The 17149-nt window shown below is 43.0% G+C and overlaps 1 protein-coding gene across 2 annotated transcripts in view; it reads left to right on the forward strand.

Moving 5' to 3' along the window:
* Abca13 (ATP binding cassette subfamily A member 13) overlaps positions 1–17149 on the forward strand; it is a 440297-nt gene that overhangs the window by 108401 nt on the left and 314747 nt on the right. For both annotated transcript variants that reach the window (XM_060365661.1, XM_060365662.1), the window contains exons 20-24: positions 1544–1662; positions 5641–5804; positions 6196–6275; positions 7072–7193; positions 15470–15664. In XM_060365661.1, the coding sequence (XP_060221644.1) occupies positions 1544–1662; positions 5641–5804; positions 6196–6275; positions 7072–7193; positions 15470–15664 (680 nt within the window). The remainder of the gene's footprint in view (positions 1–1543; positions 1663–5640; positions 5805–6195; positions 6276–7071; positions 7194–15469; positions 15665–17149) is intronic.

A 17149-nucleotide genomic window follows, 5' to 3' on the forward strand; every position in this document is an offset into this window, starting at 1 on the left:
TCTTTTTGATCTCAAGACTAAAGATGAATGACAAAGGTCAGTGGACAGGACCTGCCAGGAATATGGTAGTCTTCTGGATGTGACCAGATGGGATACTGGACAGAGATACAGAATCTAGAGCTATTAGGAAGTAGAGTGGAAGTGTGAAGATTGAGGCAGGAAGATGTCAAGGATGCTTCCAGACATTACTAGTGAAGTGTGGAGCACAGGGAGGCAAACAAACCTAATTAATTAATCCACAAGAGTATTCTGAGAAAGCAAGAGTGAAATGATTATAACAATGCTAGGCTAATAGGCAAGATATCTATGCAAACCGGAGTGAATGGGTATCATTCCTAGAGAGGGTGTGAGAAAAAGGGCCAGTGAGTGGGAATTCCATATAGAGGAACAAAGCAAGAGAGGCTGTTTTGGGAAGGCAGAGGTTATAAATTGATTTATATTCAAGTGATTTAGCCCAGATAAGTCTTTATTTACACTGTAGACTAAAAGGTGTAGCCTTCACGAATAAAAGAGAATGTTATATATATATATATATATATATATATATATATATATATATACATGATAGGGAATTTAGCCTTTAAAAGAATGAGTTTCTGTCATTTGCACAAATGTGGATAGAGATTAGAGATACTGGACATTGTGCTAAGTGATGAAGCCAGACATTGAACCCTAAACACTGAATATATGTGAAGTGGGCAGTAGAAAAGTGGGGAACAGAGGCTGCGGGACCAGGATGTCTATCTGGGATAGAGATGCAGTTGGATACAAGGAACAACTTGCATTATTCTAAAGCCCAGTGGGGTTTCTGTTACTGGTTCATTCCAGAAGCTACCTCAGCCAGGTGGATATCCCAGAACAGTTACATGAGAGGATTCTGAATGTCTCCAGTACCACGAAATGATAATACCAGAAGTAATAGGTAGTAATGTCTCAGTTACTCTTCTATTGTTGTGATAAGACCTTTACCAAGGCAACTTCTAAGAGAGTTTACTTGAGGCTTACAGTTTCAGAGGGTTAAACCTATGACCATCATAGCAGGGAGCATGGCAGCAGGCATGGCAGTGGAACAGGAAGGAGCTGAGCACTGATGTCTTGAGACTAGCCACAATGCAGAGAAAGCTAACTGGGAATGATGTGGACTTTTGAAGCCTAAAAGCCCACCCCAAGTGACACACCTTCAACAAGGCCATATTTCCCAACCTTTCCCAGGTAGTTCCACCAGTTGGGGACTAAATATTCCAACATGTGAGTCTATGGGGCCATTCCCATGCAAACCACAACAGCCAAATAGCCTAATTTGTTTATTTTGCATTATCTGGGTATGTGTATAGAAAGGCAATGTACTCTACTAAAATGTGCAATGGCTAGTAAATATTAAAAAATCAAAGTGTTTAAAAAGGTGCAGTTTTACCCTTACCTGTCTGTCCATTTTGATGATTTAAGAAATGTCGAGGAATTTGGATCATTTTGAATCTCTAAAGAATAATTTTCTGGGACTGGGCTGGTCAAGAGAGAAATGTTTATTCATTTCTTCTAACAGAAAACCCTTCCCTGACGAAGGACATTCTGTGTGCTACACTGAGCTGCCAGCGAGGTGGAATGAGGCACCTTATCTTATCTGCTGTGCAAGGAGTCACTTTGCTACATCATCACTACCAGGTTTGTCTTTTTTTTTTTTTTATGTTTCAGAACATTTGCTTTCATCACAGTTGGCCCAAACAAGGCAGTGGTGTTGGGTCAACTATGGTGTGGTTACTCCATAGTTGCAGCTTGGCCTTGAGAACCAGAGGGACTCTGCAGTGTGTTCATGATGGAAGAGAGATCAGCAGACCTCACAGGATGCACAGCTTAGCTGGTACTCAGCCATGAGAATTGCTTGTTAAAGTCTTAGTTTTTACAAGTGGTGGCTAATCATTTGTATCATTAAAACTCAAATTCTAGACACATGATTAAATAAATGCTGTTAAAATTAGAAGTAACAGTTCCCCCTTTTTGTTTTAGACGCATCAGGCAAGAGTAGAGGTCTGATCTCTGATATTAGAAATAAATTGGGACTTTGTACAGATGTTCATTTAGGTGTCATCCACCCAAAGAGCATCAGACCGTCCGATACCTTTTTCTCAGAGGCGGGACCTGGGGCATCAACCCGCAACTCTAGAGAGCTGCGGAATGCTATGCCTTAAAGATGGATCTGGTTTCCGCCTTCCACCTTCCCGATGGTGAGTGCTCTCTGTCACGAACAACTCCACATTTGGCTAAGGCCGAGGATCTGGCTTGCTTCCATGTATGTGGACCTATCTGCATTGCCCCCGTGGCACGCCTGGGTTGGCTACCCAGAGGCTATTTAAGCTGTGGGCTGGCTTTCCCCAGGGTCCGAGGATTGTTCAAGGTTCCTGAATAAACTGCATTAAAATAAATAAATAAAAAAAAAATTAGAAGTAACAAATAGTTGAAATACATAACTTCCTAGTTTGATAGATTTTACTACCTCTGTCTTGAGACCATTTGCATTTGTGTTATCCATGTGGTGCTTGCAACTGAGCTGAGCTTCCTAGCTCTGTGTTCAATGACACTGTGCTTTAAGGAAATAGGGTGTTTAAGCCATGGGAATGGGCAAGTGCTCTCAAACAGATTGTCTGTCTGTCCATCTAATGGTCTGTCTCTATCTTATCATCTCTGTCTGTCTTTCTATCTATTATAGATCTATCCATCCATTTCATCTATTATTGTCTATCTGTCCATGTATATCCATCTGGCCATCTGTTCATCCATCCACCCACTTACCCATCCATTGATCCATCCATCAATTTATTGGTTATCACCTATCTATCATCTGTGCTTTGGAAAGGTAGTTATTTATTTATTTATTTTTATTTATTTTAATAATTTTATTTAATTATTTATAAAAATGAATTTCATTATGACATTTCATATATGTATATAATATAATTTATCATATCCACCCCACTAACCTCTCTTGACTCTCTCTCACTCCAAATCATTTTTATTTAATTTTTTAATACAGTATATTTTAATAATATTCTTTCATCCCCTCATACCTCCCAGATTCTTCTCACCTCCTCACTCAACCAGTTTCATGATTTTTTCCCTTACATCTCCATCACCCCTCTCAAAATGACAATCTAAAAAACAAAAACTCAACTACTCCTGGACCTAGGTCCTGCCCTGGAGTATGGTTGATAACATTCTGTGGCACTCTGTTGGAGAAAACTGATTTTTCTTTTCCCAGAATGTACCAGTTGCAAATAGTCTCTTTGTTAGGGATGGGACATTGTATTCACTTCCTCTTTCAGTGCAGGAATTTTGTCTGGTTTGAACGTGTGTAGGTCTTATGCATTCTGTCGCAGTCTTTGTGAGTTCATACATGCACCAGTTTTCTTATTTCTGAAAGATGCTGTTTTTTTGGAGTGGATGGGATCTTGTGTAATCAGTGGCCAAGCTGGGTCCCACAGACCAGCATCCCTTTCCCCAAAGAGCCTTGGTCACAGAGTATATAGTGTGTGAGATTTTCAGAAACGTAAATCTTAATATCAGATGGTTTCTCTGTGTTGGGGTGAGGAAGGCAAAGGGCCTGATGCTATGTTTAGCTGTTTAATGTCTAAATATTTCACTGTGCCATTTGCTTAGTTCCAGCATGGGGCTCCACTCACCGATGCAGATGAGGAGAGCTCAGAGTGCCAACTCTATCCTCTCCGACACTGTGTTCCCAGCAGCAGAAAGTAAATGTCTTGGAATCAGTAGGAACCTGAAATTAGGTTTCAAAAGACATTCGAGCCACTTCTGGGTTGATAGAACCAGAGAATGTGGTTGGAATGTCAGGCTGACTCTGGAGCTTCTGAATACATCCTCATGTCTAGTCCTTTGGACCCAACAGTGTCTGCTCATCTGCCTTGTGCATGAATGATGCAGGCCTGCTTCATTCAGAGAAGGAGGGCTTCTGTGCTGCCTTTTTACATGTGGTGGGTCTTCATGATCTCAAGGCTGTATACTAACAGGGTCACGTGTGAGTCTTTATGTTGGATACTTCTTAACTGCAGCCTGGTCCACCTATGTTCAAGGACATTGAATTTTTTCTTGTATCAATTCCTGCTACTGCATAGGGCAGGGTACTTTATTTCTCTGTAATTATCTCTATGCCAAAGATATTATTTTGCTAAATGTAAGAATAACATTAGAAGTAGGAGTGATATATGTGAGTCGCATTAATGAGGAGCTGGGAATCGTAGGAGGGCAGAGACTTCAAGAGATGAAGTGACTTCTGTGTTCTCAGAAGTGGGTCGGCAGGTAAGCCAGTGCTCACTGTACCTACTGTCCTTGTCTCAGCACAGCGTGCTGTGAGAAGAGACCTCTGCAGAGGAAGGGGAGCATCTGTGAAATGTCTAGGTGAGAGCCTTGTTCGCAGGAGCAGAAAGAGCACAGCGTGCAGAAAAAAACATGTTAGAAATGGACAGATGCAGCCTCGCCACCTCAGTCTGGCAGGGGTGTGCCTGCCATCACTGCCATTCATTTCCTTCCTGCTCCCATGGGAACATTCAGGAAATAGCTGGGTCTGTGCAGCCATTTGGAAAGTAGTGGTGGGGGAGGGGAAGGAGGCTGCATCTGGGAAGATGTGTCAACAGTGGAAATCACAACAGTGGAAATCCTAGTGTGGGGAGAAGCTGAGTGTCCTTTCCTACTCCAGCAGGAGCAGTAGTGTGCTCTTGCCATTGTTCCTGCCCAGGCCCTGTGGGGTCCACTCTGCTAATATCTCAGGCTTCATCTCCCTGGTCTAAGTGCAGGAGTTTTGTTTGTTTGTTTTTTGTTTTGTTGTTTTTTTGATTGACTTATTTGACTTAGCATTTCTTCTAGGTTCAGATATGCTATGCAAATGGCAAGATTTCCTTCTTTTACATGGCTGAATAGTATTTTACTGTACATGTAAGGTTTTGGTCCTTATCAGTTCATCTCTCAGTGGACCTTCAGGTCACTTCCACATCTTGCTCATTCTGAATGATGCCACAACGAGCATGAACGTCCAGATGTGTCTCTCATACCTGGTTTCTGTTCCATTAGGTATAGACCCACGGAGTGATGCCTGGGCTTGTATGGCAGTTTCAAGGAACTCAAACGTCATCTTCTTTAATGGCGGTGCTACTTTACATTTCCACCACCGCCATACAAGGGATTTTCTCCCAGTTTTCTACGCGTCATTTCCTTGTCTTTTAAACAATAGACAACTTAGAAGATTTGAGATGATGATCTCACTTCAGGATTTATTTGTATTTCCGTGATTGAGAATGTAGCCCTCACACGTCTGCTCTTCATGCTGTTTCTTTCAATATATTTTGAGGTTGTGGCCATTTATCTTTTATGTTGGCTTTTTTTTTTAATCTATTGAACTCTGGGTGACCCAGAGGAACTGGGCTCTGGTCCCCTGAGTGTCCTGGTATGGTTTGTTTTCTGTCCTGAATCGCAGAACAAGTGGCTTAGCCCTGCTCTATTGCTTCACATGCACGGAGGAAATGGGAGTGTTCTCTGACACTTTAGAAAATGACCAGAGGCCTACATTTGCCTGCAAACCAGCCTCAGACTCGTGCAGGTAAATACTGTGATTTCTGTCACTGCTATGTTTTCTAGGAAATTGGAAAGATATGGTCCTCCCCGAATCAACTGGACTGTGAAGATCTTAGCAGGAGTCTTTCCAGCGCTTTAGAAGGCTTCAAAAGCAAGTTGGAAAATGCTTCTGACCATGGTTGCACGTGCCAGCCCTTGGTGGGAATCGTTCAGCAGCACATGCACAGGTGTATAACTCGCTCTTGCACCCTCCCTCGTATTCTCAGTCCTCAGGAAGATGTGTGCTTACATTACCCGTGGCTGCATTAATTTCTCAGATACACCATAGTCTATTTGATCTATTTTCTACATCTATGAGAAGCCATTTACCATGCATCTTGTTGCTATCATCCTGATTTGTTTGCTGGGCCGGACTGAGGGAGGACACATTGAAAACCTGGTGTTTTCAATCCACTCATGAGAAAATCCACTCATGATGGTATCAGAGGACAGAGTATGTCCATTTATCAGAGAGAACCTGTGTTATCCAGCCCGCTGCTGGAACTGACACAAGGTTATTCATTCCAACATTGCTTCTGGTGTTTTATCTTGTCTAATTTTGGTTTTCTGTCACCTTAGGTTGACCAAAAGTCTTGAGGAGACTTGGATGTCAAAGATTCCTGTTATGACATTTCTAAGCAATTTCACAGTCACAGAGGGTATGTGGTTTCTCAACTTCCTTGGTTAAAATTTACATTTGTTGATTCTGTCCAACATATTGTTAAAACAAAACATGAGAAAGAAAGATGTGCTGTACTCTTAGAGAAGAGGAGGCCTTGAATTTGAGAGGCAGTGTGGTACATAAGAGGGTTAGGAGGGAGGAGAGAGGAGAAATGATGTGGTTACATTCCAAAGTAAAAAGCTAAGTAAAAATGAAATGGAGTATTTTATTCTAACACATTAAAAGAAACCACAAAAAGCAAGAATTGCGCTATATGTTGTCTAAAAACCAAAAACCAAATAGATATTTTAGAATGTAGCTAGCTCAGGCTTCACAAGGAAACTCCCAAGATCCTGAGGTTCCAAAAGTCAGGCAGAAGACAGAAGGACATCTTGAATTGTCTGGATTTCTCACTCCGTCCTTTCCGAAACCCCTTGACCCTATGAGTCTCTGTTCCATCCACACAGCTCCTAAAACTCAGGACAATATGACAAGTGTGAAGAATTCTCACCCGCCTTAGGTGGTAATTTTCTTGTTTAAGAAAGATGAGGTCCCTATGGCATATGGTTACCGAGCCAGCCATTGACTAGATGATATCACATAGCCAGAGGTTTTTATTTACTTAAACAAGAAATGATCTCATACTGCTCCCCCCCCCCGAACAGTAAGCTGAAACTTTATTTCAGCATGATGGAAACTTCTTATTTAGGTGACAAAAATCAAATTTTGTTTTAAATCAATAAAAATTCGGAAAATTTGTTATAAACTTTCTTTTCCTTTTGTGTATTCTTCAGATATAAAAATAAAGGATTTGATGAAGAATGTCACCAAATTAACTAAGGACCTTCGATCCTCATTCCACATCTCAGAGGAAACCATCCACAGCATCTTAGAAGCTAACATTTCCCATTCGAAGGTACGGGGATGTACTCATCTTGAGGGACGACTCATGGCTGCAAGTGACCACCTTTTTCTGGCCCTTCCTTCTCCTTCCATAGCTGGGGAATGGATGTCTGCACAAATCATGTAGCTGAGATCAGAGGGACACATGTGAGCAAGCAGGATGTCAGCATCTTGTGATATCTGTGGGAACAATGCTTTCATATGGGACAGAAAGAATAAGATTGCTGGCAACATTTATTTTACTGATTTCTAATTCTGATGCATGAAGTCTATTAAGGTTTTGTATGGTTCCATATGTGTCATAAATATCAAGTCCCCAAATAGCTAGTTAAAAATATGTAATTTACCATGATGGAGGGGTGCTCTGGTCATGTGGTATGGATGTAACTCATAACAGAACAGTGACAGGCTTGGGCTTCCCTATTATGGCTGAGAAATGTTGGGTAGGGAAGTGAAAAAAAAGAGTAGCTTATATAATCCCAGCACTTGAAAGGCAGAGGCAGGCAGATCTCTGTGAGTTCAAAGCCAGCCTGGTCTACAAAGTGAGTCCAGGACAGCTATGGCTACATAGAAAAACCATGTCTTGAAAATCAAATTAAATCAACACAAGCCAACTAAACAACCAACCTTGAAAGATTCTGCACCATACAACAAGGACATTTGCTCAACTATGTTCATAGCAGCCTTATTTGTAATAGCCAGAATCTGGAAACAACCTAGATGCCTCCCAACCGAAAATGGATACAGAAATTGTGGTACATTTACACAATGGAATAGTACTCAGATATTAAAAACAAGGAAAAATGATGAAATTTGCAGGCAAATGTATGGAACTAGTAAAGATCATCCTTAGTGAGGTAACCCAGAACCAGAAAGACATGCATGGTATATACTCACGTAATTGGATATTAGCCATGTAATACAGGATAACCATACTACAATCCACAGACCTAAAGAAACTAAGTTACAAGGAGGACCCTAGGGATGATGTTTAATTCTCATTCAGAAGAACAAATAGTATAGACATCATCAGCAGTTGAAGAGAGGGAATAGGACAGGAGCCTAACATACATGTCCTCTGAAAAACTCCACCCAGCAAGGGATCAAAGCAGAAGCTGAGATACACAGCCAAACTTTAGCCAGAGTGCAGGTAGTCTTATGGAAGAATGGGAAGATAGAGGATCTGGAGGGGACAGGAGTGCCACAAGGAGACTAATAGAATCAACAAATATGGACTCAGGGAGGCATGCAGAGACTGATGCACCAACCAAGGACCACATGTGGAGAAGACCTAGGTCCCCTGCTCAGATGTAGCCTATAGGCAGCTCAGTCTTCATGTGGGTGCCCTAGAAAAGGGAACAGGTGTTGTCTCTGACATAGACTCTGTTGCCTGTTCTTTGGTCACTTAGTCCTGGTGTCAAGCCATAGAAGAAGAGGATGCAGGCTGTCCTGAGGAGACTTGATAGGCTAGAATCAGATAGTAGGGGAGGAGAACTCCCCATTTCAGTAGACTAGGGGAGGGGAATGGGGAAAAGGCAGAAGAGGGTGAGACAGGAAGGAGAAGAGAGGGGGCTATAATCAGGATGTAAACTGAATAAATTTTTATTTTTATTAATTTATTTTTTATTAATTACAGTTTATTCACTTTGTAGTCCCCTCTCTCATTCCCTCCCAATCTCTCTTCTTCCTTCATCTCCTCCCTTTTCCCTCCCCAAATCCACTAATAAGGGAGATCTTCCTCCCCTTCCCTCTGACCCTAGCCTATCAATTTTCATCAGGACTGGCTGCATTGTCTTCCTCTGTGGCCTGGTAAGGCTGCCCCCACCCCCTCAGCCAGGGGGAGATGATTAAAGAGCAGGCCACTGAGTCCATGTCAGAGACAGTCCCTGCTTCCGTCACCAGGGAACCCACTTGGACACTGAGCTGCCATGGAGCCAAATCTGTGCAGGGGTTCTAGGTTATCTCCATGCAGGGTCCTTGTTTGGAGTATCAGTCTAAGAAAAGACCCCTGTGCCCAGATTCTTTGGTTCTGCTGCTCTCTTTGTGGAGGTCCTGTCCCCCAATAAATTTTTAAAAAATTAAATTAAAAAAAGGAGTATGGGTCTCTGGGAAGACCCCTGTGTTCAAATCTTCTAGTTCTGTTGCTTTCCTTGTGGGGTTCCTGTCCTCTCCATAACCTATTATTTCCCACTTCTTACATAAGATTCCATGTACTCTGCCCAACAGTTGGCCATAAAGTCTCAGCATCTGCTTTGATAGTCTGCAGGGCAGTACCAGGCATGGGGATAACCTAGAACCCCTGCACAGATGTAATCCATGGCAGTTTAGTGTCTAAGTGGGTTACATAGTAATGGGAAGAGGGACTGCCTCTGACATAATCTGATTGGCCTGCTCTTTGATCACCTCCCCTTGAGGAGAGAGCAGTCTTACCAGGCCACAGAAGATGACAATGCAGCCAGTCCTGATGTGATCTGATAGACTAAGATCAGAAGGAAGGAGAGGAGGAACCCCCCATCAGTGGACTTGGGGAGGGGCATGCATGAAGAAGGGGGAGGGGAGAAGGGAGGGGCTTATGGGGGGATACAAAGTGAATAAAGTGTCAAATAATAATAATAATAATAAAAAACAAAAAAAGGAAAAAAATGTAGTTTAAAACCTTACCTCATGTGTTTCTTATCTCTTTACTTGCTTAAATGGTGTTACTTATCAGCAGGAAGGGAAGAAGATGGCTACCATGTTGGCCACAGCAAATGCCACCTGAATGTTTAGCTTGAGGTTTTCTGAGAAAATCTGTACCTCTAGGGGTATGTGTGGTTACCTTCCTCTGAAGAGTCAAGAAACCAGCTTATGCATGAATGCTTCAATTGACAATCACTCAGGCTCCGATATACATTTACTTTCATGTTAATTCTGACTAATTGGGGCTCAATGTGAGCTTAGTAAGTAGACTCATTAATGGTTAATCTAAATTAAGAATGAAATAGATGAAAAGCCAGGGATCTGAAATGCAAACTATAGTATCACAAAGTTACTTATCACAAGAAAGGGTGTATCTATTGTCAATAAAAATTCAATTGTATCTCATTAGATACAACATGCCCAGGGAAAGGTGGGGTTGAGGAGGAGGGGAGCTTTGCAGAGAGTGAAGCAGTGGAAACTTTTTTTTTTCAAGTAGGCAACCTTCAGAGCAAATAGTGATTGCTGTGGCTTGAATGCTACAGAGTGGATTCTCTAACTGGAATCAAAGCAGTGGCTGGAATATTTGAGCAGCAGCCCAGGGTTGCCTGTATAGAAGCTTTACTGATAAACTCATTTTTTTCAATGTCCACATCTTTAGTTCCACTTTGGTTTGATCAGTTTTCTGCCTTGCTGCCTGCTTAGAAGCAGGCGGCCACCAGGTGTTGCTGGTGGTCTATGGTGAGAGGGGCTGTGCAGTGAGCTAGTGGGTTACACAGGGACAATTACAGTACAGATGCTTCTGCAGTAACCTCCCCCTACCACAGCAGAGTATATTTCACTGCGTTTTCGTAAACTGCTGTGGTTACCTAAGTAGATGGATCCATAGGTAGTTGGTCAGAGACTAAACAAATGCATTTTCATTGTTCAAACACATGACACTTTTACTTTATTGTATACACATATCCACAGCAGTTTAGCAGGTGACACTTTGAGCTCTGTTTTCTTCTAGAGTATCAAGATGATGGCTATTTCTTGTTTGTAGTCTCATCTCCTTTTGTTTGTCTCTGATTTTCTTCCCCATAGTCACGTTAGTCTGTTTACAAATTCATCACACTAGACTCATTTCAAGTTGTGGGTGACCTATAAGATAGATTTTGCAGTGTGGGTCCTTTGGGAAGTTTCAGAAACCTTTGCTTGCTCTTCCTGTCGTGCATTCAAGATCTTCCCATGCATCAAGCATGGTTCTTGCATGATATGCATTAAAGGCATTGCTATCTGAAGCCAACCTTCTGTGAGGACGGCTCATTAAATATGCGATGCTGATAGTGCAAAAAGGACAATAGGAAGTCCTGTGACATGCATGTTAACACAATGGTGGGGACAGGCAGTCACAGGAAGCCTGCCTGAGTAGGAGGCATTGGAGATGGAGCCTGCATACTGTGAACCAGAGCAATCAAGATATCAAAATGCTGAATGAGGCAAGGGCAAGGTTAAGGAGGTAAGGGCTGATGGGTTGAGATCATTTCTCTTCTTTGCCAGGGTTCGTATGGCATTTACTTTATCTATGGACTCCTTTTTTATACATCAGCATCATCTCATCAAAACCCAACATCCCAGACTACAAAAATGACTTGGAGCCCAAAGCTTATCTAGCCCAAGCTTCTACCTGAGGCTTCATCTCCCTTCTGCCTTTTCCTGGGCAGTATCAACCCATTTCATGCAGCACTGCTCTGGAGCAGCCTGTCCCAGTGGGCAGGGAGCCCAGTGATGCCTTTTCACTGTGAGATGGTTCTGTTCAGGAATATTAAAACAGAACAAATTGATTAGCTCCTCTCCCTTTCTCCCCATTTCTTCCTCTCCCTCTTCACTCTCCCCCCTCTCCCTTCCTCCCTCTGGCTGTCTTGAACATAAATGTCATTTTCAATGAATGATTCTATATAGTTTCTATTCTCATTTTCCTGATGTACCCCAATGAAAGGTGCATTTTGGCTGATCATTGACAACACACCCTAAGGACTATTATTAAACACGTACATATCTGTCCCCCATTTTTCAGAGCCTTACATTTGCAATTTTCTTAACCAACTTTGGAGGCATTGAGTCTTCTTATTACTATTGTGAGGACATGAAAATGTTTACATGGAGCTTTTAGATGGGAATCAAGTATCTTTCAAGTCATGCAGTATGAGCTTAGATCCGATCCCCTCTAACATTGGCTTCAACCTGGGGCTCAGTCCTAGACAGATCCCATGGCTCTCTGTTCCTCTCTGCCACTTCTCTCTTCTCTTTGGTTTTTTATTATGTCAGTAGATCTGAGCTCAGCCAAAGCCCCAGAGTAGAGCAATACTCACTAAATTATGTGAGATCCATTTGTTCCATATGACCTGATTTTGCTTTCTTAGCTTTCAAACCTGCTGAGTCACTGTTCTCATATATCCACGGTGACTTTATTGTTATCGGTATTCCCTTGCTGTGCATTCAAAGAGCGAGCAGAGCTTCTCCTGCCCTGCTCACTGTTTATCTCCTCCTCAGTGTATACAATCATTAGTCTGGTATTTGGCCTACCCATACCCTCAGCCCTGTCATCAACCCATTACCACTGTGTGCAAGATCTTCCACTGTGAACCCTCTTTGACCCATGTGACCAGTGTGCAGTTTTCTGACCCATGTCTTCTGTGTGCGAGCTCTCCAACCATATCCACTGTCTGCCAGCTCTTCAACCCACATCCTATAGGTGCAAGCTCTTTGTGGACATTTGCTCCATGTACAAGCTCTTTGACTCATGGCCACCCTGTGCAAGCTCTTGCTAAAAATGATGAGTGCCTCTTGAGGGGATCATCACTAGTTTTAAATCAAAGAAATGTCCATGTGACTGAGCATACATGTAAAGAGTTGGGAAACAACTCCCCTGGTTCTTGTTTTCCCTGAAGATTTCCAAGTGAAACATAGACACAGAGGAAACGTGGGAAAAACAGCATCTTTATCTCCCAGAGTCCAAGGTATGGACGTGTGCAAAGCTTGAGCTGCCTGTGGCACTCTGAATGGAAACAGCACATGTTACTAACCTAGAAACAGTGTTTCCTTTGTTTTCTATTCCTCTCCTGTGCTACTTGATTCAGGCATCTTTCCAATAAGAAAAACATAGTAATATTTTTACAAGATAAGTTGCAAAAAATGAAAAACCACACAAAGGGGTATTAATAAACTTATTGGCTGGTGCCTTCTGGTGTGTTATGAGGCTCTTGGAGGAATCTTCTTTATTTGGTATGTGAGGTCCCAAGGATTTCAAGATAAACAATTTTACTCTCACACAAGTTCTAAGAAATAATCTTCAAGTGTAAGAGCTGGCTCCATTGAATGACATCTTAAAGAGAGGTCGAAACAGAGGTTCTTGGCAAGTGTGGAGGACATTTCTGGGTCCTGCCTGGGTTCCTGTCCACCCAGAGCTGGGAGCAGCTCCTTGGGGTTGCAGGCTTGCGTTTGGATGTGCCCCCATTTTCCTCCAAGTTCTATCCTGAAGCTAGGTTTAGAAAACTTAGCAAATGCGGCAATGAGAAGTAGGTTGGTGCCCACACCACACCTCAAGGATCCCTGGGAACTGCCAAAGCACATCTGGAATCAGGTAGAAGGAAATGTGTCTGCTCCACTACTATGTATGTATGTATGTAATCTGGTTAGTTACATGTGAAGATGTCATTATTCTAAAACCCTTGTCAGGCTGGTAGTTTTTCTTTTTTGGGTGGGAATAATATTAAACAACCAGATTTCATTTAAGGTAGTTTCTTTCCTTGAGATGGCAGGCCTCATCTAAGTCATTCAGGACCTTAAGAGAAAAACTACTGAGGTCTCCTGACCAAGAGAGAGTACAGCCTTCAGTGGTCTTTAAACTTGAGCTGCAGCACCACCTCCTCCTTGGGGGTCTCAGTCTTTAGCCAGGATTGTTTTAACATTTCCCCACAGCACCCGAGCTACTTCTCAAAAATAAGTCTTGCCCTTCTTTTGTCTTCTTGCTTGTCTGTTTGCAGGTGAATATGCATGTGTGTGTGAGTGTGTGTGTTATGGGTTCAGGTGCATATGGAGGCCAGAGGGTAACACTGGCATCATTCTCTACCTTCTATACTGAGGTAACATCTCTCACTTGAATCCATAGCTTGCTGATTCACATAGCCTGGCTAACCAACTTGCTCCAAGGATGTCTTGTCTGGAGGTCTCCAGTGCTGTGGTTATAAATAGGCTGCAAAGGCTATGTTTTGCTTTGAGCTGGGGATCCAAACTCGATTCTTCTTGTTTTCACAGCAAGTGCCTTATCTGGCTAGCCATCTTTTCAGCAATTAAATCCAGGTTTTCCTTAATTTGTAGATGAAGTTCTCTGTCTCTATCTCTGTCTCTCTCTGTCTGTCTGCCTCTTAATTTTAGTATCTTTGGGGATCTCTGACTGATACACTGTATTGCCTTTTAATGACTGTGGTACATGGAAGCACCCAGTGAGCCCTCTTTGACTCAAACCTTCCATTCTGACAGCACCTTTTATCAATGGGTCTCAGTTAGCTAGGATATTTCATAGCAATCTACCATGAAAGCTATAAACATGCAATAAGCTGTCTCGTTGCTTGTGTTTTATTTTCTTTGCAATTTTTCCTTACAAAGTCAGTAACTGAAGGATGATCTCCAGTGAAGAGGCACCCTAGTCCTTGAACATGTCATAGAATACCAATGGAGCATAAGCAGACATACTCTGTCTCCAGTGCCTCCTCACAAGGTTACATGCTTTTATTTTTTAAAGGAAACTATGAAAAGCTTGGAAGCTCCTTTAAAATATAGAAGTATGGGAGGTGAAAATTGGTTTAAGAAGCAATAGTTTCCTACATGTTAACAGCGAAATGTGAAAGATTTAGCAAACTAAAAGCAAAGAGCAGTGAAACAGCACCAACAGACAAGTCGCATGTGCTGTTGGAACAGGCAACCTCAGGGGCACGAGCAGAGCTGGAGAATGCTCCGCAGAGCCCTGCAAAAAGGGGGATAAGAAGTTCTACATCAGTGCTATTGCTGGAGTGCTCAAGCAAAGGGAAGCTGCAGACAGAGAATGACTTGCAAATTCAAAGACATTTCCATTCAAAATGCTGAAAATAGAGAATTGGGCCCTGCTGTGGTCTGATCCAGGTTATCCCCCCAAAGGCCTATGTTGCAAATATTTGGTTCCTTCAGGACGTGGCTCCTAGTTGGAAGAGGTTAGGGACTGTGATCTTGATATCCTTAGTAGGGAAATTGGGACCCTCAGCTTTGCTTTCTTCCTCCTTGTTTCCTGATCACCATTAGGTGAGTATCTTGGTTCCACCAGTAGCATCCCGCCAAGATGCTATGCTTGACAATAGGAAGGTAGACTATAGAGCAAGACCTCTGTAGCCATGAGGCCAAATTAACCTTTCTTCCTTATGGGTGTTTGCCTGGGGCATCTTGTCACAGGAATGGAAAGCTAACAGAGGCCTGGGGTCTGTGATGAGTCTTCAGCACACTGAGTGTCCAGGTATTTGTTTTTTTCTTGAGAAAGCAGAGTCATGGGGGCAAAGCATATGCCACTTGCTTCTGTCTGACCCATGTATTTCACAACAGGTCCTCTCCAGTGTCCTCACGGTAGCTTTGTCTGGAAAGTGTGACGACGAAACTCTTCACCTCCTGCTGACGTTTCCGGAGAGTGAAAAGTCCTGGTTTGCCATGAAGGAACTTTGCAGCCTGCCAGGGTCTCAAGTGTTCTCCCTGCTTGTGGTGATGGGCCAGAACCTGAACCTGAGGAACTTCGTTTACAAAGTGAGGACTGCACCTATCAGGGGCGTTGCAGGGGAGCTGCTCTGGTGACTGTGCCAACTCCACGCTGGCCCTGGATGTACAGTTGTCTGCATCCTCAGTCTCCAATTCTAAGGGAGCTTGGTGCTTTGCATAAAAGGGTGTGAGGTATAGAACCCGTGTGTTAACTTTCATCTCAGGATTCTGTTGCTGCGGTCAGTGCCGTGACCAGGAGCAACTTAGGGAGGGCAGGGTTTATTTCCCCTTACACTTTCACGTCCTAATCCATCACTGAAGGAAGTCAAGGCAGGAACTGAAGCAGAAGCAGAAGCCATGGAGGAGTGCTGCTTATTGGCTTGCTCCCCATGGCTTGCTCAGCTTGCTTTATTTAGAGCACCTAGGACAAATAGCCCAGAAGTAGCACTGCACACAGTGAGCTGGGCCCTCACACACCAATAACTACTTAAGAAAAAACTCCCAAGACTTACCTACACGTCAATCTGATGGAGTGTTGCCTTTCAGTTTTGGTTCCGCTTCCCACAGATGCCTAGGGATGTGCTCAGTTGACAAAAACCAACCAGCACCCTTTACTTATGTTTTAACTTCTCTGCATCATGTATACTACCTAGGAGCTACTAAAAGCTATATAAATACTTGTATACCACATTCCCTTTTGAATACTGACAAAAGAAGTATCTGCACATGTGAATTATGTATATATAAAATATTTTTGACCTCCAGATTGTTTAAATCTAGGGATGGACCTTGGCCTTCTATACTAGCTGCAACATGGATCAACAATGAGGAATTCTGTGGCAGCCTCAGTTTCCTTATGGTCAGGTCACCTTATGGCTAACTCTGGGTGCCATCTCAATCGAATCTTGTCAAAAGAAAAGTCTTATAGTGTGTCTATGGGGTCAGGGCCACTGAGGCTCTGGGCACAGCATAGTAGTGAGGAGGGGTCACCAGAAGAAATTGTTTCCAGTCCCAGTCAGATTTCCTTCCTTGCTAAGAGAGCATCCTGAGTGTCTGGGGAAGCAGGGTTGAACCTCATTGTTCCTAAGCTGCCAAGGCCCATGCTGTCCATACCATGTTGTGGCCCTCACCATCTCCATCAACTGGATCTGTGGATTCTGTCCTGTGTGTTAGATGATCCAATTATACAGGGCAGCTGTAGGAAGGTGAAGAGGAAAGGGCAATACAGCAGCTTCTTGCTCCTGTGTGTTTCTGCTCCTTACCTTCCCTACAGTACTCCTTCCTTCACAAAGCAGGGAAGGCCTAAAAGATCATTTTGGTAACATCCTCAGAGAAGAAATACAGGTGGGAAATGAGTGGAGCTGTCTCAGCCTCCAACACCCCAGAAACAGTGCCCAGCCTTGCTTCTTATCTCAACCACCCTAAAAGATCTTCCTTGTTTCCACACATAAACTTTTACTTAAATTCCCAGCACCCTCTGTCCCTGCCCTTGCCCACATCCTCCTCGGAGTTCTGCTGTTTTCTCCCAAGGAG

Source organism: Meriones unguiculatus, chromosome 12 (assembly GCF_030254825.1).
Source record: "Meriones unguiculatus strain TT.TT164.6M chromosome 12, Bangor_MerUng_6.1, whole genome shotgun sequence".
Classification (NCBI taxonomy): domain Eukaryota; kingdom Metazoa; phylum Chordata; class Mammalia; order Rodentia; family Muridae; genus Meriones; species Meriones unguiculatus.